Below are 27,610 nucleotides of genomic sequence, written 5' to 3'. Positions count from 1 at the left end.
CCGTTCACAACATAAAAAGAGCGCAACCCACAGCAGCGTGTCTGCGGGCGCATGGGTTGCGATTCGCCACTTCTGCGCATGCGCGTGATGTCATTTTGCACGTCTGCGCATGCATGGGTGGCGAAAACCAGAAGTAACCCTTTCTGGTACTTCTGGGTTGCCGTGGGACGTAATATGAAGCGGATGTAACATGAGGTATGACTGTATCAGAGAGAGAGATGAAAGGTGCTGAAATCCAGAGTCAATCAAGTATACTAAAACACATTTAAAAGATTAAATTAAAACAGATACATGCCGATCCACATTAGGGTTGTTGTTTTTTGCACGTATTATCACTTCTTGCCACCTTGTGATACATGTGACACTCACCCCACACTTCTGTTGATACCACTACTTCCCTGCTGGGGTGCGGAGGGTGCCCTCCCAGGCCACTTGGGTGTACTGCGCGGTGCACACGCCCTACAGCCAGGGCCGAGTGAGCCGCCGATGGGGGCAGAGCGAGCCGCCGATGGCGGGCATTTGGCGCACTGCCCGCCAACGACTCCCAAGCCTCCCCCAGCTGTCAAAATGAAGTGGGAAGGGGGGAAGGCTGCCGGCAAAGCGGCACAGCTCCCCCTTCCCCCAACGGCTCAGGGTAGGCTTGGGAGTTGTGGGTGGGCGGCACGCCAAATGTCACCCCCCTCAGCGAAGACACCTGTGGTGATCCGCCCCCACCGCACACGCCCTTCCTCCGCCCCTGAGAGGAAGTCTCATTCCAGCCAGTTTGGAATCGTTGGAATGGGTTCCCCACCATACAGGTGAAGTTGGAAAGCTCTCCAGCAAGACAAGAACAGGTCTGAGAAAAGGTATATTGAAACAGCAGGGGAACTGTTCAGCCAAGGAGTCAGTCTAGAGCAGGGGTAGTCAACCTTTTTATACCTACCACCCACTAATGCATCTTTCTTGATGGTAAAATTTCCTTACCGCCCACCAGTGCTCTATGGAAGAAGGATTCAGCTTGTGCCGTAGAAGCCCCTACAGCCCACCTAGAATCCTGAAACGCCCACTAGTGGGTGGTAGGGACCAGGTTAACAACCCCTGGTCTAGAGCAAAAAGAGCTAGGCAGAAGGAAGTGTGTCACTAGAAGGCAGAAGACAAGCAGTTTCATAGCTTGCATACTGCCTTACCCTGCCGCAGCATGCTGATCTAAGGCACCTCCATATGAATTTTTTATCGTACATTAATTATTATTTGTGCTCTTGATGCTAGTGGGGTGATCCCACATGATCCCACTATCAATACTGTTGGCTCTTGGACAACTTCTGGGGTAATTACACTTTTTCATTTCCAATCAGTGTATATCCCATAACCTCTTGCTGAAATCCCATGACTTCTTGTACCACAAATGTTCTGTTTTTATTTTTGTCTTGCTTTTGTTATGCTATAGCTGGCAGCACTGGGGAAGCATCATGGTATAAACTAAAGCAGAATAAATTCACCACTCACTGTTACTGCATCCAGACTATACAGTGGTGCCTCGCAAGACGAAATTAATTCGTTCCGTGAGGCTCTTCGTATAGCTGTTTTTTCGTCTTGCGAAGCAAGCCCATTGACAGCTTAGCGGATTAGTGCTATTAGCGGTTTAGCGGCTTTTAGCGATCAGCTGTTAAGCGGCTTATCAGCGGATCAGATGATAAGCGGCTTAGGGAAAGGGGGGGGGAAGGGAAAAACCCCCGAAGGAACTCGCAAGACTTTTTCGTCTTGCAAAGCAAGCCCATAGGGAAATTCGTTTTGCGAAGCGCCTCCAAAACGGAAAACCCTTTCGTCTAGCGGGTTTTCCGTCTTGCGAGGCATTCGTCTTCCGGGGCACCACTGTATTGCAGAATGTACCCACAAGAGAACACCAGACTGATTGTTATTATGTCCTGATGTGTAAAACCACAGAATTCAAAGAGGGTGTAAAGTACTTTCTTTTTCCCATGGCTGTATGTGTGGTAGGGTGCCCATGCTACAAATTTGTATTGACTTCCTAAAAACTTGTAACATGGGCACCATACTGGGGCATCCCCAAATAGTGCTGAAATACAAGCTTATTTTATGGTATATAAATTAGTGCTTGCTACTGCTCTTGCTAACACTGATATAGTGAGCACAATATGCCAGAGCCTGTTTAAATAGAAAGAGCCTGACCGAGTTGGCATGTGCAGTTGTTCTATGAGCTCAGCTCTGTCCTTGTGGGAAGTCTACCAGCATAATGAAGGGGTTGGTGGCAGTAAAATGCACATGCAACAGTGTGATTGGATTGTGACCTATATGTTTTAAAGTTTTAGCTAATATTTTAAATTGCAGTATAAATACTTGCCATTTTCTGGTGTAGCAATTTTCTGAATGATACTCTTTTCATTTCAAGTAAAACGCACGCTAAAATAATTATAGATACAATTTCTAAAATGGATGAAGAATTCAATAAGGAAGCACCTGCCTGTACCTTACAGAATTCTGCCGAAGCATTGATTTCTCTTCAGCTATCAGATTTTAAAACAAATTTTCTGGAGGCAGTAGAAGAATTGCGTATGAGAAGGGTAGGCACATTTACTTATTTACTTATATTTCTAGCTAATTTGGAAATGTAAAGCAATTAAAGGCATTCTTATTCCTAAGCCTTTTTACTTTTTTTTTTAGCTTTTTAATGTTATTTTTATTTTTATAGTTTTAGTCCCTGATTAATCTGATGGTGATTATTTAGCTTGCATTTGAGGTATTAATTTGTATATGTTACTGCTGATGTTGATGCTTTTCCTCCCCCCCTTGTTAACTGGCTGCGTTACTGCTTATTCTTTGTATTTTTCTGGATTTTTTTTTACATGTTTTGATGAATTATATATGTTTTATATTCTGTTGTACATTATCAAGAGGCTCATTGTATGAGGCAATGGATCAGTGTAACAAACAAAACAAGCAAATGAAATATACAGTAAAATGTATTAAAATTTATCCATGCTTTGTTAGCCTTTGCCACTGGAAGCCAACCTAAACTGGGTTTTACACAGCTTTTACAAAATGCTATATTGGTCGCTAGTAGAAAGGAGTTCCACAGTCATAAGAATGCATTTCTTATGCACAGCCTTGCTATTCAACATGAATGGTATAATCAAAAGGTGGAGAAAGGTGGTTTTTATGGATTTAAGTGTCTTTAACCCTCAGGGCTGGGGTTGAAAGTGTGGTTCCCATTGGTGCAATGGCAACCTTGAGGTCATCTTTTGCATATCTAGCAGGTCTCATGAGTATGTATAAACCATTACCTTACTTTTGAGTGGCCCTGTGTTGCTTATGTACAAATCCTCTGAGCCTTCCCATGCACTTTTCCTCCCTTGCAAAGTACACAGAGCTGAAGGAAGAAGTTGGAAGAGTGATAATATTCCCCACTACACATTGCAGCTCTGTTTGCTTTCCTTCTGCATCTGACTTTTACTGAGATTCCTTGGAAAACCAGACTTTATGTGCATGCACTTCCTCTCTTTCTGTCACTTACTTTGCATGTCCATGTGTCCATGTATGTGATTGACTGCGGAACAGAGAAGTGATCAGAGGGTGTGGTGCCCACACATTGAACTCAAATGTGCCCATAGGCCTAAAATGATTGGCAACTCTTCCCTTGAGGAGTTTCACAGGTTAAAGGAGTGGTGAAAGTGGCAAGAAATGAGGATCCTGGATACTGGCAAAACACCATGGAACATTGGGAAAACGGCATTTCAACACCATAATCACTTAGCTTTGATACTGCTATAACATTGATTAGGAGATTCCTGGTAAAACACATATATCACTTTAATCACTGGTCAAAGCCAGCTGAAGCTTTTTGACAATCCTTAAGGGTAGCTCAAAATAAGTAGGCATTGCAGTAGTTTATGCTTGATGTTAGTGAAGTTTCAGTGATGGTTTAAGGTCTGCATCAGTGCCCACCCGCCTTTGTAGGTACAACTGCCATCTATATTGTGTAAGCTCACAGGATCCTATATTTTGTTTTTAAGAAGTTTTTTTTCCCCATTCACAAATGTAAATACTTTTGCATATCTAGCAGGTCTCATGAGTATGTATAAACCATTACCTTACTTTTGAGTGGCCCTGTGTTGCTTATGTACAAACTGATATGTACTCATCCACTTATGTACAAACTGATATGTACTCATCCATTTAAGTTCACTATTAGAGGGAACAAGTTGGACTTGCACAAAATGTTGTGGTGTATCTCCCCTCTCAATATAATATTCTTTTCAAGCATAACATCCAGTATTTACAGACACATGTCTCATTTTTATATCCTGTCACTCCAAATTCTATGACTATTAATCCTATTAATCATTCTCAAACCACATTGGGCTGGCTTTGGCCTTTTGGGGTTTTGAAAAAAGATTAATTCAAACCTTGTGGTTTCCCCTAGCATACTAATACTCTCTTCTTGTTTCTTTGTTTGGAGGTATGTAAGAAGGCATTGCCCTGAAAAACATTAGAGACAGAGTAAAAGAGATAAGTGTAGCTGCTAAAGGAATCAGCTGTCCAGACTGATGACAAGATTCAGGAAATATTTTAAAACTGAGACTGGCCATTCCCTGTGGCATGGCTAAAGTGGTGATAATCCTGTGTCTCACAGTGAACTTGGTGCTGTGTTGTAGTGGCCTCAGCTGCTGTCCAAGTCCCTTCTAGCTGAAGACTGGAATCCTATTTGCATATGCATGACCTGTGGCAACGGAATAGTGCTGTGGGTATCTTTGTTATAACTGTACATAACAGTGAATTATTCCTTTATATTGTTGTGCTCACTCCAGTTTTCTGAGCATTGAAAAACAGGAAAGAGGGAAGAAGAATATGCCCCTTTCTAGAAGAAAACTCTGGTCATTACCTTTGTTATACAAGAACCAACACTTCACTCTCACCAATGCCAATCTGTTCAATGAAAGGGAATCTGCCAGGCTAAATTTCAACCAGTTTGAGCCACTATAGGGATGCTTCTGTATGGGTACTTATTGTGAGATTTGTGCTGCTGATGTATGCAAGTTATTTGCAGCATCCACATGGTAGTGTTGGCATCAGAATGCCCCCTATTGAATCCAGATTTCTCTTTTCCAGGAAAAAGCCAATTAAGTTTTTAAAACACCATGTTGCCAGTTACCTGCTTATAGTATTAAGCCTCTTCATGGAAGCATCCTAGTAGTTTCTTTTTATTTTATTTTTTTTTTATAAAAATTTTTATTAAGATTTTTTACAGATACATATTTAACAAACAGAATAGGTTTCATAACATCCTTTCATTCTATTGCGGACTCCCTCACGTCTCCCGCTTCCACTTTCATCATTAAAAACGAATTTTTCCAAGCAAATTATCATCTTGTTTATGCTCTTAAGTACAATATTTAGGTTAAACTCAAATAAAAAATTATAATTTAATGGTAGACAGTTATTTCTGCTCTGGCTTCCTTGTTAGGCTTCAACCAAATTACAGTACTTTTGTAAATAAATCTTAAATTTCTTCCAGTCTTCTTCAACCCTCTCCTCTCCCAGGTCGCGGATTCTGCCAGTCATCTCAGCCAGTTGCATATAGTCCATCAGCTGCATCTGCCATTCTTCCAGTGTTGGTAGATCTTGGGTTTTCCAGCTCTTAGCAATAAGTATCCTTGCCGCCGTTGTAGCGTACATAAAAAATGTTCTGTCCTTCTTTAACACGTTCTGGCCGACCATGCCCAGAAGGAAGGCCTCTGGTTTCTTAGTGAAGGTATACTTAAATACCTTTTTTAACTCATTGTATATCATTTCCCAAAAGGCCTTCACTTTAGGGCAGGTCCACCAGAGGTGAAAGAATGTTCCTTCATTTTCCTTACATTTCCAACATTTGTTATCAGACGAATGGTATATTTTAGCCAATTTCACTGGGATCATGTACCATCTATATATCATTTTCATTACATTTTCCTTCAGAGCATTACATGCTGTGAAGTTCAGCCCGGTGGTCCATAACCTTTCCCAGTCCTCAAACATAATGTTGTGCCCAATATCCTGGGCCCACTTTATCATAGCCGATTTAACCAATTCGTCTTGTGTGTTCCATTTCAGCAGCAAGTTATACATTTTTGAAAGTACCTTGGTCTTAGGTTCTAACAGTTCTGTCTCCAGTTTCGATTTCTCCACCTGGAATCCTAACTTTTTATCAATCTTAAACACTTCCTTAAGCTGAGCATAGTGTAACCAGTCTCGCACTTTATCTTTCATTTTCTCTAAACTCTGCAGTTTCCAATTGTCTCCATCCCTTTCTAATATTTCCCAATATTTTGGCCAATTGGCCTCCATATTGGGTCTTTTTCGGGCCTTAGCCTCCAAAGGTGACAGCCACCTCGGTGTTTTGTTTTCTAATAAGTCTTTGTATCTTGTCCAGACATTAAATATTGCTTTTCTGACAATATGGTTCTTAAAGACCTTGTTGATCTTAACCTTGTCGTACCATAAATATGCATGCCATCCAAATGCATTGTTAAAACCTTCCAAATCCAGCACATCCGTGTCCTCCAGAAGTAGCCAGTCTTTTAGCCAGCAGAAAGCTGCGGCTTCATAATACAACTTTAAGTCTGGCAGGGCAAAGCCCCCTCTTTCTTTTGCGTCCGTTAATATCTTAAACTTAATTCTGGGCTTTTTGCCCTGCCAGACAAATTTGGAGATATCTTTCTGCCACTTCCGGAAGCACTCCGTTTTATCTACAATCTGCAATGTCTGAAACAAAAATAACATTTTTGGCAATACATTCATCTTAATAGCAGCTATTCGACCTAACAATGAAAGTTTCAATTTTGACCAGCTATCCAAGTCTCTCTTAATTTCAGACCAACATTTTTCATAATTATCTTTAAACAGACTCAAATTCTTTGCTGTTATGTTTACCCCTAGGTATTTAACTTTCTTAACCACAGTTAACTCTGTCTCTCTCTGAAACCGTTCCGACTCAATATCTGTCAAGTTTTTTCCCAACACCTTGGTTTTTTGCTTATTTAGTTTAAATCCCGCCACCCGACCAAAATCTTGGATTAGTTGTAGTACTCTTTTCGTACTAGATTCTGGCTCCTGTAATGTCAGAACTAAGTCATCTGCAAACGCTTTAAGTTTGTATTGTTTCGCTCCGACCTGTATCCCTTCCACCAACCTGTCCCCTCTAATCGTGTTCAAGAGCACCTCCAGGACCGAAATAAATAATAACGGGGAAATCCTAGTAGTTTCTTTTTACAACCCCAGTCATAAGCTGGACAGGGTGTGTCCTTCAGGCCACCCCCTCATCTAATTAAACTTACATAAGCTGTTCTCTGTGCAAGGGCAGTTACTTTGCAGCATGGCCTGAAGAAATATCTCAGGCATTACCAATTCTTAATTGTACTTAAGTATCATGCATGGTTAGAGAAACGACCTATTCATGCATTAGCCATCTCCACTCTTTAAAATTTTGTTTCCTTGTTGCTGCCTATTATCTGTGTCTGGGGACCAGGGACAGAGCCCACTCCTTTTATCTTAAAACGTGCTATAGCGGGCTTTGAACTTTAGAAATGTTTAGGTACAGGTAATTCACAACACGCTCATTTAACTTGTGCACATTTAGCTTTACAGTACATGGTTGGCAAAATTAAAAATAAAAAGGGGGCAGAAAGGGGTTGGGCATCTGGGGAAAAAAGACTTTTCAATGCTACCCACTGGTGAACCACATGTGTTTTGACTATACTTGATTTTTGTTTTATTTGCTGTCCCTGGCATGTAACCCCAAGTTGAGTTTCGCCTGTACAGTATTAACAAGTTTTGCTTCAACATCTAGTTTATGTAAGCCCATTGCAGGGTATCCTAAAACAGACTGTGAAGTAATTTGGAAGTCTGAGAACTGTTTGATTGAGCAGCATGAAAGAAATGGATTTTGCAATTTCGTAGGAGGTGGATTATGAGTTTGAAAAAGATGGTAAAAGTACCTAGTTTGGGTTGCTTGGATGTGAGCCAGCTGTACTCTGTTCCTAAATCTGTTCAGGGTCAAGAATCAGGGGGGCTTGACCAATGTACAGCCTATCTTGTAAAACTACAGCCTGAAGCAAGCACTTTACAAAGGCTTGACACTTTCTAAAGGTTATAACGAGTAAATAAACCATCAAATGACTCCTCTTTTATTGTTATGGTGGTGTTTTTGTAAAAACACTTAAATCCTTGTAGTCCTAAGGCAGCTAATAAAATATCAAGACTTCTAAAGGTTTTGTGTCTCTTGTTATCATCTAAAAATTATATACAGTTTTCCTCCTAAACATAATAAAGTTTTCTTTTTAATGTGTTGCATGGATGTTTCAAGATAGAATGTATAAGTTTTTAAAACTTCCAGTTTAGAATGAAGGGGGAGGGGACTAACAGTGGTGAACTGAAGACCAGCTAAAGTTACTTGTTTAATTAAAAAAACCCTTAAATCAAATCAAATCAAATCTTAAATCTTTTAGGGATTTAGGAAGCAATCCTAACCCAAAATTTGTGCTCCTGGAGGGGATTAGTATCGAGCAGAGGTATCCCTCCACCTTCTTCCACCTGCCCGGAAACCTATGTCCCCACTGTGGAAGGATGTGTGAATCCAGAACTGCCCTCCACAGTCACTTACGGACTCACTGTTAAGACCGTGTTCATGAAAGACAATCTTACTTGGCAATGAGTGATCGCTGAAGAAGAAGAAGAAGAAGAAGAAGAAGAAGAGCTGGTTAGGAGGATCAGGTATCCTGGAACACCCTGCTGTAGTTTCTACAGGTGCAAACTATTTGAGATATCCTGCTGCTGCAAGGCTCTGAAACGGCATTTTGGAGATGGGGTAGAGCTGGGCTGGCTAAGGATGTTCTGGATCCTAAGTCAATCCATTCACAAGTAAGGACCTGTTCTGCAGGCCAGTGGCAGAGAGCAGCGAAAACGGAAATAACAAAGCTCTTGGCTTTGAGTGGCATGAGGCAGCAGTGTTTTGGATGCAGCAGTGGTTCTGCAACTCTGACTTCCTAGAATCATAGAATTGTAGAGTTGGAAGGGACCCCAAGGCTCATCTAGTCCAATCCCCTGAAATGCAGGATTCTCAACAGGATCATAAATGACAGATGGCCATCCAGCCTCTGCTTAAACCTCAAGGAAGGAGAGTCCACCTCTCCTGGGACTCCGTTCCACTGTCAAACAGCTCTTGCTGTAAGAAAGTTCTTCCTGATATTTAGTCAGAATCTCCTTTCTTGTAACTTAAATCTTTTCATTTCGGTCCCAGCATCTGGAGCAGGAGAAACCAAACTTGTTCCCTCTTCCGTGTGACAACCCTTTAGATATTTGAAGATGACTATGATATCTTCTATCGTTCTCCTCTTTACCAGGCTAAACATACCCAATTCCCTCAACCATTCTTCATAAGGCTTGGTTTCCAGACCTTTTATCATATTCGTCACCCTCTTCAGCACATGTTCCAGCTTGTCATTATCCTCCTTTAATTGTGGTGCCCAGTACTGAACATAGTACTCCCAGCAGTATATTATATTTGTGCAGCTGGTTCTTCCACCCCAAGTGCAGAACCTTATATTTGTCCCTATTGAAATTACAGTAATTTTGTTAATATTGGCCCAGTTCTCTTATTGTGCTTCTGCTCACTATTGCTCCTTTTCATTCAACTTTATGCACACTGTTTGCAAACTTTATGAAAGAAGTGAGACACAAGTTGAAGGAGGAAGTTCAAGTTAGCAGCTTCAGTTCTTTCCATTCAAATATTTTGTTGTAGTTTAAATCATATAGGGTTAATTCCATGTGCCACTAGATACATGAATTGTGTGGGAACAGATCAGTGGAGGTGATAATTTGTTTCTCCTTGTGCTGATGCATATTTAAGCAACTGTCAATGGGCAGTTCACCAGCAGAATAATTTGTACACAGTGGAAACAAAGTTTTCTTTCATTTCCACTTTTCTTCTCCTTCCTTTCCTTCAAATTTAAGTCAAGTGCTGGTCTCCTAAAATGTCATTATTTCTAAACAATTCCTAAGCAATCTTATAACCCAATCCTAATGAACTTCCAAGTACGGTAAATTGCTTAGATCCAGAAATGCTAACAAGACATACTATTAGTTATAGTAGCTCCCATTGTCAAATAGAAATGGAAGAGAATTTTGTTTGGTTTGCATTTTTAAGTGAAATGACTTAATCTGCACATCCCAGATTAATAAATGAACTGGAACATGATTATCCTTCAGATCTGCACTTCTGTGAATTTTACAATACAGTTCTTGGCTCAGATAATGCATCAAAGTGTATAAAATACATTAGGGTAAAATACATTTTGAAATGTGTGTATTGAGATAAAATATGTATTTAAGCGTGCATTGTGTGACAAATACTTAAATATGGATTTAAATAATCAATTTTGTATGGATTTTTTTAAAATTACAGATCACTGCAGAATTGGGACAGAATTGACATGTAGAATTGACATAGAAATAGGAAATTGATTGATCGGTCCATCCCTGCTGTCAAACAGCAGCCTACTTCCTAAATTTTCCACACTATAGAAAGTGGTTTCCTGCTGGAAGCTGTAGGCAGTACCCCAGACCTATGTAGCTTGGGAGTCTTCTGGTAGCACCCCTCCTCTGTTAACCATTTAGCATCACCCTGTCCATTTGTACAATATAATTCTGTACAATATAGAAACGCGTGTATAAACTGGCAGACAGTTGTCTTTACTAAGGTCTGAACTTGGCACTACCTGCACCCGGTTGCATGTAGCATTTTCATTTAAAATAATTAAATAAATAACAGCTGATGTCAAGAATAGAAAAGGGGAGGGAGGTTTTCTTAACCCTTTCCCATCTGGCCATTTTTCTGCTTAAAATTGTCCTTCCCCAGTTGCTTCTCCTGGGGGGGGGGGGGAATACACAAGTACACTTTACTGACTGTTTTCTACAGGATTTTTACTAATAATGTATCATGTTTCTGCTTTTCATTAATGCGTGCTTTACTCGTAGCACATTTTAACAGCATTTGTAAATAAATTGTTTGAGAGTATACTCCCCCTTCTCTGAAAAGTCATAGGGTAATCAAAATAATTGGCTTTTGTCCCTGATGGGGGAGTAATAGAAGATGCATCCGGATTCAGTGTTTATAGATAATTATAAGAAAACTATTTTGTTGTAGTTACAGAATATTACTCACTTAGGGAGTGCAGAAAGGTTTTTTTATGAGCTTTTATATTTTTGTGTTTATCTGCCTTACTTTTACGCCGCATGACATTTGTAATATTCTGCAAACAATACTATAATCACAGAAGCAAAGGCTTTGCGGTTTTGTGACAGTAGATAAAAATCAAGCAGTCAGAGGATTGGCAGAAACCCCTTTCTGAAACCCTGGAGAACTGTTGCTAGTCATTGTAGGCAATACGACAGAGCTAGATAGACAGATGGTTTGACTCAGTGCAAGATGGCTTTCTGTATTCATAACTTTAGTATTGGTTATAGTATAACACATAATAACAATCTGAACATGTTAAGATTAAAACATTTGGCTGCAACATCAGGTCGGTAACCAACACTCCTGGTTTTCAACCCAGATTGAAAGACGCTATTGCTATCAATTGTAGTAAACAGGTAAGTTGGAATTGATGGTAGTTGAAGGAGCACAGACCCGACCTCTAGACGAAAGAGAAGGCCTTGCATTACTGATGCTGTTTGTGCTCTTCTGGCTAACCGGACTCACTGTTTGCAAGGGCTTGTGGGCCAGTTTTTGCTTCTGAATTCTCAGGTGGCAACTTTGTCGAGGGTTGACTTTTTTCAGTTGCATCTACTGTGACCTTCTCTGGAAAATAGGTATCTTGCAGCAAATGATTCATACTTTTGTAGATTGGCTCTAATTGGGATATTCTTTGAATAGCATTTGGGAGCTTCAGTGAATACAAAACAAAGAAGCCTGTCTTCTGACAGAAGTGGGTCAGTGGGAACATAAAGCTTGTCCTGCAAAAATTGTGCAATTAACTATTAGCTTTCAGATACAGATAGAGGGGCTGGTTTCGACCTATAAATCTGTTGAGGCTTTGAAATCCACATATCTCAGGAAGCATTTCAGCCAATATGAACTCTCCCTCCTGTCATATTAATCCTCCTGTATAAAAAACATGTGAGGAAACTTTGTACTAATATATGCAGTGTTAAAAGAAGCCTTTATGGGGGAGTATTTCTCTCTCCTCGTATTTTCTTTTCTCCCTCTCTTTGAAACTTTCCTTTTATTTCCACAGTCTTCTTTCTGCCTTCTTTTCTCATTTGGGTTTTGCTGCTTAATTTGATTATCTTTGTCTTATGTGTATGGAGGTATTAATGGTGGTTGGATATGTAAGTCTCATTAAAAATCCATTGTTTTTAACTGGGAGGAACCTGTATGTGGTGCTTGAAATCAGGAAGGCTATGTTGAAGGAAAGGGAGGGGAGAAATATGTGTTAAAAGTATATGTGTACTAAAATGAATTAAATGCAAATGAAATAAGATCTTGTGCACAGGCTGTGGTTCATTGTAGTGGGCCCGAATTTGAGGAACCTCTTAGGGTTCCTATAGAATCCTAACAGTTTGTCTTCACATATAAGAAGGTGGGATCACATCTTAGCATCAAGAAAGCACAGTGCTAAGAGAAGCTAAACCCCTTCCTTTTCTTACCTTCCCATCATTCTGGGCACTTTTTCCCATCTGAATGTCTATATCCGAAGTGAGTTAGACTGTGTAATTGATAATGGAGGGACGGTTTAGCTGTTCCTACCTGTCCACCCTTTCTCATGTTAAAATGAGACATCCACCTCACATTATATGAGAGCAACATAGATATTGATCAAACAAATATGAGTGTCCCATCATTTTTAGATTAGGTCTAAGATACTCACCTTAATTTCATCCTGCTTTTCACTGCTCCCTTCCCATTTGAGTCCCCCTTAGATGCATTTTTCCTTGTAGCTAACACATTGCCCAGGATCATCTCAGAGTTGAGAGTCTTGCCAGTGAAGGAAGATTTACTTCTATCCTGATTGGGTCACCTTCTGGTTTTTTTCTTCCTAGGTCAACTTTCTGTTTCTTATTACATTTAGGCCCCACCTTTCCTCTAAGGAGCTCAAGGTGGCATATGTGGCCAGTGGCGGAACTTCATGCTCTGGCACCAGGGAGGCCGAGAAGAAGTGGGGGGCGGGGCTGGCATGCGGCCTGGGGGCGTGACACCCAGTGCGGGCGGGGGGGGGGCAGCCACAATGGCACCCCACTGGGATCGCGCTGTCAGGGGCGGTGCACTCCCCCCGCACTCTTCCACTGTCAGTGTATGTGGCTCCCCCCCCTTCCCATTTTATCCTCACAACAACCCTGTGAGTTAGGTTAGATTCAGAGACAGTGACTGGCCCAAGGTCACTCATTGAGCTTCATGGCTGAGAGAGTGTTTTTACCCAGGTCTCCCAGCCAAGGGATGATGTTGTAGGAAGGGCTGTAGCTCAGTGGCTGAACATCTGCTTTTTGTGGTGAAGTCTCAGGTTCACATCCTGATATCTCCAGCTATGGCTGAGAATTTCTCCTGTCTAAAACCCTGAAGAGCTGATACTAGTAAGTGTGGACAGTACTGAGCTAGGCATGGGTGTAGCCAAAGGGGGGGGCAGGGTGGAGGGTAGCTGCCCCCTAAATCAAGTTTAACAAACAACTTGGTTCTGCTCGCCCTGAAACATAAATCCTGCCTATGCCCATGGTTCTAGGTGAATCAATGGTCTGCTTCATTATAAGGCAATTTCCTGTTTTTTTATGTCTGATGTAATTCCTCACAGCCTGAAGTTTGTGCACTGCCTGCCTCCAGTATGATTTTTTCTTTTTTTAGGATGAAGGAGCAGGAAAATATATATTGGTGAAAGAATGGATTGTTATTAATTATAAACAGTTATTGGTGAGATTATTAGTTTCTGCTGCTTAATATTTGTTGAATCTTAGCCTACTGGCTAAGATCAAGTCTAATATTTGTCATTTGAAGCATTTTTGTGTGTGTATAAAGGAAGCCATTACACAGTACTGTGTGTTTCTAATGTATCCTTAAGACTAGATGGAATTTCTTCTTCCTAATGAGTGAGACATATATTTAATACTATTCAGAGCACAAACAACTATCCTAATCTTATTAACTAACATTTCTTTGAAAATGTTTTTTTAAAAAACAAACACTGACTAGTTTTTTTGTATGTTTTTGAAACTAGGAGACTGAAAGTCAATATGAGGAACAAATTAGCAAATTTGTTGTTGAAGTACAGGAGCTTGAGTGGCAAAAGGTTGGTGTTCTTCAAACAGTTAAAACTTGATAGCATCTGTTCATAGTAATTTTACTGTTGGAATTAATATCAGTATTGAAGAATTGTAAAATACGGTTTCTGATCTAATATACATGTTTCTATAGCGTTCTGAGGTTTTGTGTAAACAGTGTCAATAGAATTTATAAAATGTGTGTTTCTAAAGTCTTTGCTCTAAAGAGATGTAGGATTTGGCAGATTTAGTGATTTATTCTGTCAAAATTAAATGTGAAGAACCATTATATGAGGTACTTTGAATGCAGTACCTTTGGTTCTAGCCAGTGTTATACTGCACCTTCACTCTTCTCTCTGAATCCAGAAAACACAGAGCACAGCTAAAGACTGTGTGTCTTCAGTTATGCTTGGCTTTACAGGCAACCAAAACATTTTGTACGGGAATTTGAATGCAAGTTGTCTCCTTAGACACCATACGCTCTCTTGATGCACTGCTGCTGTGGATGAGGGTGGCAGTTTTTAAAAAGGCAATTCTAAATAAGCTGTAAATATTACTATCTCATTTGTACATACCTTAAAGTAAATGAGCATTAGAAAAGCATTTTCATTCAGGTCCCAATTCATAGAGTTAAATTTTAATAGAAATGAATTTCTTCTAACTACACTAATATACCTATGCTTTTTCTTCTTGGTTGGAAGATTTGTTGCAAGTGTTGTTATTATTCTTGTATGCCTTCTTCAATCATTATTTGATTATTTATCTTCCTTTTTTTGATTTTTTGATTTATGATTTTCAGGTTTATACATCTCACTATTTTTCACTTATTTGATTATTTATTTTTAACCAAGAAAACTTGAAAATGAAAAAAATTCTTAATATATAATGACACATCTTACTTTAAATATGTTTATATATGCCTTTTTAACTGTCTTGTTCTGCTTTAATTTAAATTGTCATATAATAGGTGGCTCTTCAGCATCATAAAGAAGGATTAAACAAACAGCATACAGAAGCCATGACAGCTATTAAAAAACAGGTACTCAGTGAGTCTTTCTTCTCAGCAGTAATATACAACAAGTGGTATTGTCATTCATATTCTCAAGACCAGTTAAGTTGAACTACTCAAAAACAACAAGCCTGATCTAGTCTCAGCTATAATGAGAGCCTTGTTGTTGGTGATGAGTATGTACATGAAGTTCCTTGAAGTTGGGGAGGTGGATAGGAATGAATCAATTTTTGATAGGAATTAATCAATTTTTGAAAATGTACTACCTTAAATAAAAAGTTACACATGTTGTTTGATCATACTATTTAAATTTATTTCCTTCTTGTGGCAATTCTAGTTCCAATTAAGACTATTTGCTGCAGAAGAAGAAAAGGTAATGATATGACTCATTTGTCAAAAAAAAAAAAAAAACATAGTCAGTTAGTGGTTGGGATTCAGAGTGTTTAGTGTGGGCTTCTATGTGTTCATGGGGAGTTTTCAGCTTGTCCCTTCCAGTGGCAGCCCTTGCGACCACTGAAAAGTTCCCACTAAAGACCAAGATATGACAACCTTAGATCAGGGGTCAGCAAACTTTTTCAGCAGGGGGCTGGTCCACTGTCCCTCAGACCATGTGGGGGGGCTGGATTTAGAAGCCAGTTCGGCTGCATCTGGCCCCAGGCCTTAGTTTGCCCCCCATGCCCTAGATCATATACAAAAGCCGTAAGAGATTCCAACCTGAGTAAGACATAAAGATACTAAATATTGTTATCATAGTATCCCCATAAAGTTTGTTGAGTAACAGTGTTGGAAGTAGCCTAAATCTTTGAGCACAACTTTTACATTAGTAAATTGTTATAGTAGATTATCTGACAAATGCAAAAAGAAAAGTGAATGTGTAAAAATGAATGCAGAGTCTCATCAAATTATGTGACCTCAAGCTGAAAAAGTGGAAGCATATTTCACACCCAATCAGGAATGAATATTCACCCAGTGCTACAAAGTAAACACACTATGGATTAGTATTTTTAACTGAAAAGAGTATAAAAAATGAATATGTCAAAGTTTGCAAAGTGTTGTGTTAGTACAGTTCCTTGCACGATTGAACAGAACATGTGGACCATTTTGTAACAATTGCATGATAGTGATCAGTTATATGAGAGGGAGTAAGCAGAGCAACAACGCTGCAGAATAATCTAAAGGCAAGGGGCAGTGTATTTTTCTGTAAAAGAGTCGTCTCAATAGTCTCTGAATAGAGATTGTGGCATATTTATTTTGAGGAAGTGATGTTAACGTCAACTGAATGATGACAGGATCCATTAGGGATCCATAATCTCCTACAAAGTCTTTAGCAGGCTTTTATCACTTTTTATTTGAACCCACTGTATAGTGTGCTATTAAAGTGGATGGAGTTTTGTGTTGCAGTATTTTGAAGAACAGAAGTAATTATCCCCAAGACATTAGCATATAGAATAGATTATGCTGCGCATAATTATTAATACATCTCAAGAGACCTGTTCTTATGTCCCTTAGCTGAGAAATTTGTCATTTTATATTTCCTTTTTCTAACAAAATATTATGTTTCTTTGAAGGGAAAATGTTTACTTGCTATGGAATCAAAAGAAAGAGAAATGGAAGGACTGAAAGAAACATTAAAAATGTTACAGGTACATTAGCTCCACACTCATGCAACCTGATTTATTTGGGCCCTGTTCCAATAGAGTGTCCATGCAGCAGCCAAGACTGTGCATGGTTAGTCGAGTAAAGCAATTTGCATTTCTGCCAATTAACAATTAGTTGGTGGGGGAGCAGGGACACAATGCAGCCCCCTACTTTCTTTCCCAAACAAGAGGTTGTCTAATCCAGGACTTTTTGCATGGCTCCTACATTGGGCTGGGGAATCTATTCAAGTGATCTTTTTCTGCTGTTCCTTGAAAGAGCTATAAACACAGAAAATAAAATAAATGATTCCTCTTTATTTTTACAACAAAACTATGAGGTAGAATAGACTTAGTAATTGTCTCAATGTTTTGTGGCTGAGGAGGGATATAAACTGGGTCTCTGCATTCTAAGTCTAACACTATTCCTACTACATCAGACTAGTTCTTTTGTCTTATTTTGTATATACAATTCTTCATCTAGCGTTCTGTTTGCATCTTAACTGAACTACTCATGCAGCAGACTCTCCAGGGTCCTGTGGAGCAAAATGGCCTAGGAGACCTTTCCCGCAATTCCTCAGATAGTCAATAAAGAAAATCAGGCAAGAGAAGGTAGCAGTTCTTCTCAGAGTTCCATACTTACCTTGTCATCTGTGTTTCTCAGATTTAGTAAAACAATTAATTAGTTCAGAAAAAATGGGGGTTTTTTCTCCCATTAGGAAATACTCCATGAGAAATCCACTCTTCAATCCACTCTATTTAAAGGAGTGACTTTCCCACAGAGCATAGTTGCTCACTTTGTTAGAGGAGCAGTAATTTTGTCAGCCTTTGAAATCAACACTCATTTGGATGAGATTTACAAAACTCATCCCATTCAATCATTTTTATAAAATTGATGCAGTTTTACAGTGCAGTAAAATGGACACGGGTGGCACTGTGGGTTAAGCCACAGAGCCTAGGACTTTCCGATCAGAAGGTCGGCGGTTCGAATCCCCGCGACAGGGTGAGCTCTTGTTGCTCGGTCCCTGCTCCTGCCAACCTAGCAGTTTGAAAGCAGGTCAAAGTGCAAGTAGATAAACAGGTACCGCTCCTGCAGGAAGGTAAACGGCGTTTCCGTGCGCTGCTCTGGTTCACCAGAAGCGGCTTAGTCATGCTGGGCACATGACCTGGAAGCTGTACGCCGGCTCCCTCGGCCAATAAAGCGAGATGTGCGCTGCAACCCCAGAGTCAGTCACGACTGGACCTAATGGTCAGGGGGTCCTTAAAATGTTTACAGAACTTTCTTGAATGAACAGTTCTTGGAAGTCCCATAGCAATCTGTTGTCCCCCACCAAAAACAAACAAACAAACAAACAAAAAACAAGAGAAAAATTGGACTTACCATGAAATTTTATTTTCCTTGGTAAAATGAGAGCAAATTACCCTGCTACAGTTCTGGGTGTGGGATAGGATCTTAGAATAGTTATCCCCTTGATATTCATAGGAATTCCTGTGGACATCTTATTTTTCTTCCTCTTTGGGATTGACACAGCTATTCTTTCAGGTTGTTAACAATTATACTTCTGAAGTTCAGTGTTAGGCTTGTTTAGTTCTTCTGATGAAAATTCCAGCCTTGTCTGCAGTAGTAGTAGGAGCTTCATCCTAAAGTAAACATTTCACCCCTCACCAGCAAGAACAAAACTTCACAGCAAGACACTTAATTAATTTCCCCTAAACATTAACTCTGGAGTAATTTGATTAAAGATAATTGGGCTGCTCAAATGAAAATGATTAAGTTAGATTTGTTTTTCTAAGTTGATTAAGTTTTATAAAATAATACCGGTTTAGAAAGGGAATCAAATAAAATATTAGACCAGACCAGACCAAGAAAATTAAATTTATTAAAGTATATTGTGAAATCATACAAAAACTACACAAACTTCCTCCATGCTATTAAACACTCAGACATATCTAAATTTAAATGTAAATGTAAAGTTAAATGTTAAAGTTAAATGTAAATTTAACTTTAACTGTTGACCATAGGGCATTTTCCCAAACTGTTCTTGCTGTTCTTCATGATCCCTGAATTACTCAAAAGTACCTTTTCACTATGCAACAGTGGACATTTTGCTTGTCATTAATATTGTGCTGATTATACTAGTTTCTCATTAACTTTATAGATAGCGTGATTATGTTGATGCCGTACCTTGTTTTTTTAAATAATCTGGTTAATGCTGAGATTATTTTAAAAGCAATTCCTTCACATTGCTGACCTTCTGTGCAAAAGGCTGAAAGGATTTGTTATGTCCTGCTCAATTCATGACACAGCACAAGTGATATATAGTGTACTTCATGGTTGGCTGAACATGATACATGGACTGAAAGAGTAATAAATGCTCCCTTGCTTTTCTTAACTAAGATATAGTTGGGGGGGGACCCATTCAGCAATGGAATCTGATTTAAATTCACCACAACAAAGGCATTCAGTAAGTCAGTTTTCAGCCAACTGGTATGTCAATTGCACTAACAGCAGTTCATACAAACATTTTAATCATATGTACAACAAGCAGACCTGCACTCTAACACTGGAACTTGCACAAGATAGCCATTTTCCATCTTTGAAGAGGCAAATCATAGGTTGAAATACGATGAAGAAGAGCTGGGTGTCAGGGGCTGGCGTGGTCTGGGATTGTTCCCTCAGGTCCAGCCCTCCGCACCAGACTGCCATTGGCCAATTGACTGACACGGAGCAGGATTTCAAGCTCGGAGTGCGAGCCAAAGCTCACATCCTGGGAAGGAGAGACCCCGACACACAGCCATGCGTTGTCAGCCAGTGGGGGTGGGAGGCGCTGGCCGTCCCACAAAGCCACTGCACCCCTAAAAGGAGGTGAGCGGACTTCTGCTCATTGAGGAACAGCAGTCTCAGGTTAATTTGTTCTTCTGGTGGTACATTGCTCATATGAGTAGATTATTCTACTCATGAGCAATAATTAGTAGAAGTGAGCTCATTCAGGTTTAGCTGCTTCTATATTCTACTACACATTGGCAGCAAAGCACAGGATCAATATTTTTTCACCTTTGTCTGATGCTGGGAGTGGGCCCTAGTCTCTCTACTGGCACAGTAGTGGTCATGCCCTAGCATTGTAGAGAAATATAGAGATTCTTTTAGGTGGGTAGCGATGAAAATGAAACAAGACCGGCATAAGAAGGATAGCATTTTGTGTCACATTCTAAGGGGAACCAGGGTGACCTTGCTGCTTGCATGGGTGCAAGGTTGTACTGGCAAAATGGTACTAGAAACATATTCAAACTGATCTCTGAAGAAGGTGGTTTCCCTTGCAGTGAATAAGAACTTACTTCTTTCAGCACAAGCCCCTGCTTGTACCACAAGGGTTGACCAGTGCTTAGGACTGGGCTATAATAATCAATCTTACCTTAATCTTTGAGTTATACAATTGGAAATTTAGAAGCAGCCGGTTCTGCTCTGGCAAGAACTTCAGTGCATAGAAAAGTCATAGGATGATTGAATGCAACATTTATTATATGCTGATCCATAAACCTGGCACAAGACTGTAAGTTTTATTATATTCATGCAGACGTGCAGGTGAAAAGGAAATACAACAGGGGAGTAGTGTGGCCTTTCAGAGCTACATTATATTATACATGTAGCAGCAGTGAGAAAAGTAATATGGCATAATACTAGGAGTTGATGCCATGCAACATTCATCTCCAGTAGTTTTCAAAGCACATTTGAATCACATTCTTTCCCTCAAAGAATTCTGGGCACTGTAGTTTACCCCTCTCAGAGTAACAATTCCCAGCAGCCCTTAACAAACCACATGGCCCAGAATTCTTTGAGGGGAAGATGGATTTCCAAAATGCTTGAAATGTATAGTATTTATGCAGCCAGACTCAAAAGAGCCATGCTTTCCCCACTCTGTCTAAAGGCATTACATTTCTGTTATAAGTTTTACCACTTTTCCACTTCCTTGAAACTAGCAGAATTACAATTAATTGCCAATGCATTTTAAATCATTAATGGTTTTCATTATTACAGATTTCAAATTACTCTTTGCAAAAGAAGCTTAACGAAATGGTAAGAGCTACAATAACTATAAAAATGTCAAAGGCTTGCATCCTCATTTTTTGCTTCTGTTCATGTAAGGATGGTTTCTCTGATGAAATGACCCCTTTCCATGAATGCAACCATTATTCTGTGAGTGGAGGATCCTTTTTTCATGTAGCAAAATGTTAGAGTTCTTTGCATTTTATAGTTACAGGTTATAGAGGTGTTGGTATATATTCCAATATCCTTCTGCATATTGCAGAGGTGCTTATCCAAACTACCCTTAATCTTTGGATTTATTTATTTCTTTGTTGAAAAAAATGGACTTTATTTTGTGTAGCATTATTTTTCTAACTTTCCTTGCTAGTATAATAACTTAAGTGTTTGCGAGGAAAATTACAGTTAAACTTTATGGTTTGGTTAGACTTACTGGTACTTCTTCTTTTCAGGCTAATATTTATAATTAAAATGGTATGAAAGACGCAGGCAGTGTGTTACTCTTCTTCCAGTGTAACATAGAAGAATTAAGTGTGCCAGTTCAGTTTAGTCACTCTGCTGAACCACTTTTGAAATTAAAGAGAGCTGTTGAAACATTGCTAAGCTTGATTGACTAAAAGCTGTGAAAATTCTGCTGCTGCTCAACTGGAAAGAATAAAGATAATATTGTCAGACCATTATAAACTGTGATTTTAATTAAGAAGCTCAAAAACTAGAGTCCGGTTTAGCCTTAAGTACCATGACATTTGTACTGAAAGTCATCTTCAACGCTACAGTGATTTTACACAAAATATGGTGAAATTGAATAATGTGTCCTTTGACCTGGGAGATAAGGCTACAAGTTAAAGATCAAAGGCAACATAAAATGTGTTTTGTCCTATTTCACTTTTAAGTTAGGCTTCTTGTTTAAGAAGTATGTGTAATCTATTTTATCTATACAAATATTAAAGTAATGATCATGCAAAATTATTGCAAATAATCTATTTATTCTAGTAAACCATGTCCAGCCTTGTAAACTGTTCCTGTGCTTGCAAAAAAATTGTTTGCATAAAATTTGTTGTACGCATGCATATGCACAACTAAGAGGAAAGAGATAAACTATGTGACAAGTTATGGCATTTACTCATGCGTAGAACTGCACCAGGAGAGGCTTGTTAGCTTTCTACTTAACATGGCGGTCTAGGGTGTCTGCTTTTTGTCGATACTCAAGTTATTCCACTGTCTGAAACAACAGGCTAGGTGACTATGCAAGAGAGGGTTTACTTACCACTACACACCCCAGCCTCTCCTTTCCAATGGGATAGGCTTCTCTCTTGAGCAGAAGTGCTCAGTTCATGAACAAGTGCCCCAACCTGCCATTACAAATGACTGACACATCTACCTGCAAGCACACCTACTCTCCAAACAAATCTCCTCAATGGTAATAAAGACGCTACCGTTAAAAAATTCATATTCATGTCAGCGTTAGGGCTGAGTTTCATTTCATAATCAGAATTTGGCCTTTGCCACATGGTAAGTTCAATACATATTACAGCTTCTCACATAGCCAAGTGATTGCTTGGTTTCTCTGCTACCTAGGCAGATTGCCTTTTAACTGACAGTGAAGTAGGGGAATGTTATTAGCCTCATCATCAGTTGAAAATAATTTGGAAAACAATCAGACAACTACTTGGTCACGCAGCAAGCTGAAATGTGTATTAAACCTGCTGCAATGTTTTAGCTTGTCTTGTTGTGAGAACTGAGGTTTCACAATAAAGTTAAAAGAGGAAAAAGTAGTTTCAGAACTGAAGCCTTTATATTTTGGAAGTACCAAGATGGTTGGCATAAATTTTAACATCCAAATTAAATGAACATAAGTTATTTTGCAGCCGATTAAATGTAGACCCTTTGAAAATAGTAAACTAGGAGCACACATAGCAGGACATAGCATAACTGGGTGCAGCATTTGTAGTTATACTTACTGTGACATGAAATCACTGGGCAAGGCATACCCGCTTATTTTAGAGTACAGGAACTTCCAAGCAGAAGAACAAGAGATAAGCAGGGATAGTTGAGAGCCAATGCAATAATAGAACAATAAATGCAAGGAAATAGTTCTGAGGTCATTTTGACCAGAAGAGTGTTTGAATAATTAACCCAGTGACATTAGAAAGACCCAAACTTAGAAGTCATACTTGACCTTCTCAGGAACTAAAATTTATGAACTAGAATCTGCTCAGTGGCTTATGTTATGATAAATTAGCATATAATATTGGTCTTGACAACTGAATCCACACATATATTCACTGTTAGTCTCTTAAACTTCTATAGTTCTATGCCCCCGCAAAGGAGTATGTCATTGAAATGGAATATAATCTGTCACTAATTTTGGAGAAAAAAATATGTCACCCTTCAATAAAACAATATAATAACACCATATATATGCTGCCGTGTGCTGCTTTGGAAGGAAGGGCAAAATATAAATGTAATAAGAATAAAGCGTACAAAACCAAAACAGCAGAAACAGCAGTTTTTTAAAAAAACTTACACAATTCAACAGATTGGATAAAACCATAGTTTATATTGGGTTACATGATATGCTAAAATGCTCTGGTAAGTACAACTTATGGCACCTAAATGTAATGTGTTTCTAATGTACACTGCCTTGAGATCTTTTGAAAAAGGGTGGTATATGTAGCAGGGAGAGAAACAGACAAGAGTCACAGATGATGATTGCAGAGTTCTGGCAACTTGTTGAAAATAATTTGGAAAACTTGTGGTAAAAGGGGGTCCTAATCCAGCTGTTATAGCTAGAATTGTGCTTTGACAGTTTGGTTACCTAACTTCACGGGTCCATCAGTCTTGTCTGTTTACACCAGGGGTGGGGGCCCTTTTCTGCCAAGGACTGCATTCCCTAGGGGTAATTTTTTTGGGTCGCTTACTAGTTGTGGTTGAAGCTGTGGTTTGCAGTGGGAAGGGTTGGAGCCAGCAGTTGGTAGGACTGAAGCCAAAAGTAGGTGGAGCATCCCACTTTCCTCTTTGTGCCATCCCTTTTCTCTGTCCCCACTTTTCTTCCTTTATCCTTTCCATATTACATCTGCCATCTTACTCTAGCAGAGCACAAAGCATGCTTCAGTAGAACATTCCTGCTAGGTTTTGTCATTGCTCTGTTGGAGTGTTACCCAATCCTCTCAGGAAGCTGCACACTGCAGCAGGGGAAGAATGAGAGTGGTGAGCAAGCTACTTTTGGGATAAACTTACCTGTCATTGCCGATCTTGGTGTTAAAGAACTTGGTTAAACTTGCAAAGAATGCCTTTAGAAGGGGTAGCAAACTCACATATTGTGACCACATCCTGCCCCACTAGAGTTTTTTTATGGCAAGAGTGGAGAACATTTTTGGTCCATAGTGAAAAGCTTTATCACATCTTTCCCCTATGCCACTGCACTCTGTGCCTGCATTTCTGTTTTTATAAACAGCCAGGAGGTGGGTGGTGTGTGGATCTCCCTGTATCACACATAGTTTGATCTTTGTTATAGGGGAGCAAGAGAAGTGCCTGCATGCAATTGTTTGGAGTTGTGGAAATAAAAATAATAACAAAATACATAATCATAATAAATTAATATCTACAGAAAGCTAAAAACAGATTAAAGCACATGTTGACACATTTTGCCTGGGCTTCAAGACTGAAAGTGCTGGTTCTGACCAGGAAAGCCTCTGGTGATTCTCTGTATCATTTGTTGCCTTTTCCATACCATTAGCAATGATATTCATGACAGTGGGAGTGGAGTGGAAATAGGGGAGGCACAGTTCTACAGTGGCTTCTGTCCTACCTTACAGGGTTCTTTAATAACTGTGCTGGAAGATTATTGCCCTTCCACGTGGAATGTCAGCACAATTTCTATGTATGCTTATTTGGAAGTAAGCTCCACTGTGTTCATTGGGGCTTACCTGTCAATAAGTGTGTTTATCATTCCTGCATCATCTAATTTATAAAGTTAATACATCATTCAATGTGAAAAGTTTGTCTTTAACTATTTTCTTTTCTTTCTTTAACGCAGGAGCAAAAGTTGCAATTACACGTGTTAGCAAAGGAGGACCATCAGAAGAGTCTGAATGAAGTTGAAAAATGCCATACAGTTATCACAAGTCAGCTGAGAAAAATAAAAGACGCTCATGCGAGATTAGAGCAGAATGGTAAATAAATTATGTGATGAATCTAGGACATGATCCAGCCCTTACGTGTGAAGGCTGAGAAATACAGCAAAACCCATGGGAGCAGGGGAGAATGACAGCTTACCCCTTATTGGTGGTCTTCCACAAATATTGGGGGATGAGAAGGAAGTGACTAAATAGACAGAAATGTAGTGGCACACCCACAGCCAGCAACCGGATACAAATACAAGATCGAGGGAGGCAGAACTCATAACCCACCTGCTCTCAGCAGCCAGAAACATCATAACCAGACACTGGAGAGACCTGTCAGGAGTAAGCATGGACCAATGGTACCAAATAGTATGGGAAACAGCCCTACTAGAAAAATTAACTAATAAACTGAAACTGACACGGGGACAAACAGAAGAAGATGCCTTCACCCTTTAATATATTTTCAATATTTTAATATAACCTCAGTATATGTGCAAAGTAAATGCTTACAAAATGATAAATATATTATTATTATTATACATTAAAATATTCAATATATATTAGCTGGTTCTGTTCAACAAGAAAATAATGTATTTCCCGTACTAACTGCATTGCACTTTTACAGCAGAGGAAATTCATATGATAGTGCAGCAACAATGGTAATCACCATGTATATTCTGAACATGAAACTACTGTCTCTTGAAAAATCCTAAGGAAGGTCATGTATTGAACAAGAAATGTCTTCCACTTTCCAGACTACTAATATTAATCTCTTTTTACTTAATCACATGTAAAAAATTGCTAGATTTAGGTGTTATTTCAGTATGCACCAATTTTATGCTGCATAAATATTTTACAAATATATGGCAGGTGGGTGTCAAAACCTGATTTCTAAAAAGAACTCCACCCATCTCCAATTTAAGAAGTGAAATATATGAACTCTATAAGACAAAAGTGAAATATAATATATGAAACTGAGTAATCACACATACAGCTGATTACTCCTATTTTCCAGAGGGTTTGTCAACATCTGCCTCTGGACATAATTTCTCCACAAGAAAACAAACATATACAGATTCTGTAGGTTACATTTATTCTGTAGAAAATTCAGACATAAAAGTATTTTAATATTAGTTCTTTACTTTTTTTATCTTATCCAAACCCATTCATAAGTTGTGGAAGCAATTCAACTCAATAAGAAATTGAGAGCAGTGAATGCAAGACAAAAGTCTGAGATGGATAACCTAAAAGAGGTAGGTGTATTGTATTTTATTTATTTAATTATATATCTATCCCACCTCTTCTCAAAGTGGTTGGCAAAAAGCTAAAAATGAAGGAAATATGAAAAGGCTGCAACTTATCTAATTAAATGTGTATGAAATATAGAAATATAAAATTACCATATATCTGCTTAATCCTGCTTAAGAGCAGCCTAAACATGAAAGTTTTACAACACTTTCAGGAGGCATGCAGACTTAGGTTTTAACAGACCCTAGGGGAGGTGTGTTCTAAAACAGAGGAGTGGTCATCCAAAAATATCTCCCTCTGTATCCTTGCTGTTTGAACTTTGTGATTATAATCAAGAACGGATGCTCAGCTCGTCTTAAAAGTCGCAGTGGATTTTATGTGAGAGATTAGTCTCACAGGTCTGTTAGGCCTGGACCAGCAAGAGATTTGGAAGTCAAAGCCAGCAAGCAGAATTGTGCCTTGAAAGTAACGGGAAGGCTCTGCAATAGTTTTATAGGCCCTTGGCAACATACCCTTGAGAGTAGGTGGGCTACACCAACTAGTATTTGTAAACAGACAGTGTAATGTATTAAGAGTGAATTGATATGACAGTGAATGATTGCATGGGCTTTTCCATGGATCCCATTAGCATCCAGTTTTTATATATACTTACATACTTGTTCAGATTGTGGGCAGTTCAGGCTGTAGTCATAAGTCTTCAGAAACCAAAGAACCCATACGCAAGTTGATACCTGGAGCTGGTGTGGTGAAAATTTTGTAAAGAAACTGCCCTCTTCCCATCTCTCCTGTGGATGCGGCAGTATTTCGGCAATGTCACTCCTTATCCCACTTCAAACTGCTAGGTAGATTACATTCCTCTACTAGAGTTATGCAACAAAATAGCCCAGACAACAGCTTGAGCGACACCCAACTTTATGCAAACAGACGTCTCCTTTCTTTCCTCTCCCCTGCATCCACCTGTGCTTCCCGAATCTGCTCCAGAGGGTCCCAGGGTGCTGCCAACTTCTTCTGTTCTGCTGGCGGATGGGCACTGTTGGAACTCTGAGCAACCTCTCTAAGCTCTTTAGAACCCTTCCCCATCATCAACAGGCAAATAGATGCCAATACAAAAAGGAAACAGAATTTCCACAATAATTTGAGTGTTTATTTTCCATACTGACAGGTTTTTGGGGAGGGGAGGAGTGAGAATGAGATCAGTGTTGATGACAATAGTTTAGCATTCTTTTTTTTTGCATTTTAATAGGGTGTACATCTTCTCATTGGCATACGGTGC

At 39.3% G+C, this 27,610-nt stretch overlaps 1 protein-coding gene across 18 annotated transcripts in view; it reads left to right on the top strand.

Annotated features, from left to right (window-relative positions):
- Positions 1-27,610, top strand: part of CCDC73 (coiled-coil domain containing 73) — a 73,289-nt gene that overhangs the window by 29,001 nt on the left and 16,678 nt on the right. For 8 of the 18 annotated variants that reach the window (XM_081927219.1, XM_081927228.1, XM_081927223.1 and 5 more), the window contains 8 exons: positions 2,475-2,561; positions 14,238-14,309; positions 15,248-15,319; positions 15,627-15,662; positions 16,858-16,932; positions 20,960-20,998; positions 25,005-25,140; positions 26,263-26,342. In XM_081927219.1, coding sequence (XP_081783345.1) covers positions 2,553-2,561; positions 14,238-14,309; positions 15,248-15,319; positions 15,627-15,662; positions 16,858-16,932; positions 20,960-20,998; positions 25,005-25,140; positions 26,263-26,342 — 519 coding nt within the window. In that variant the 5' untranslated portion in view covers positions 2,475-2,552. Of the gene's footprint in view, positions 1-585; positions 1,307-2,389; positions 2,562-13,867; positions 13,934-14,237; positions 14,310-15,247; positions 15,320-15,626; positions 15,663-16,857; positions 16,933-20,959; positions 20,999-25,004; positions 25,141-26,262; positions 26,343-27,610 lie in introns of those variants that run through there. The other 10 variants (XM_081927213.1, XM_081927212.1, XM_081927214.1 and 7 more) reach the window with 5 other exon arrangements.

This window comes from Podarcis melisellensis (genome assembly GCF_964234715.1).
Source record: "Podarcis melisellensis genome assembly, chromosome: 1".
In the NCBI taxonomy this organism is placed as follows: domain Eukaryota; kingdom Metazoa; phylum Chordata; class Lepidosauria; order Squamata; family Lacertidae; genus Podarcis; species Podarcis melisellensis.
This window is presented reverse-complemented; position numbering and strand designations above follow the sequence as displayed.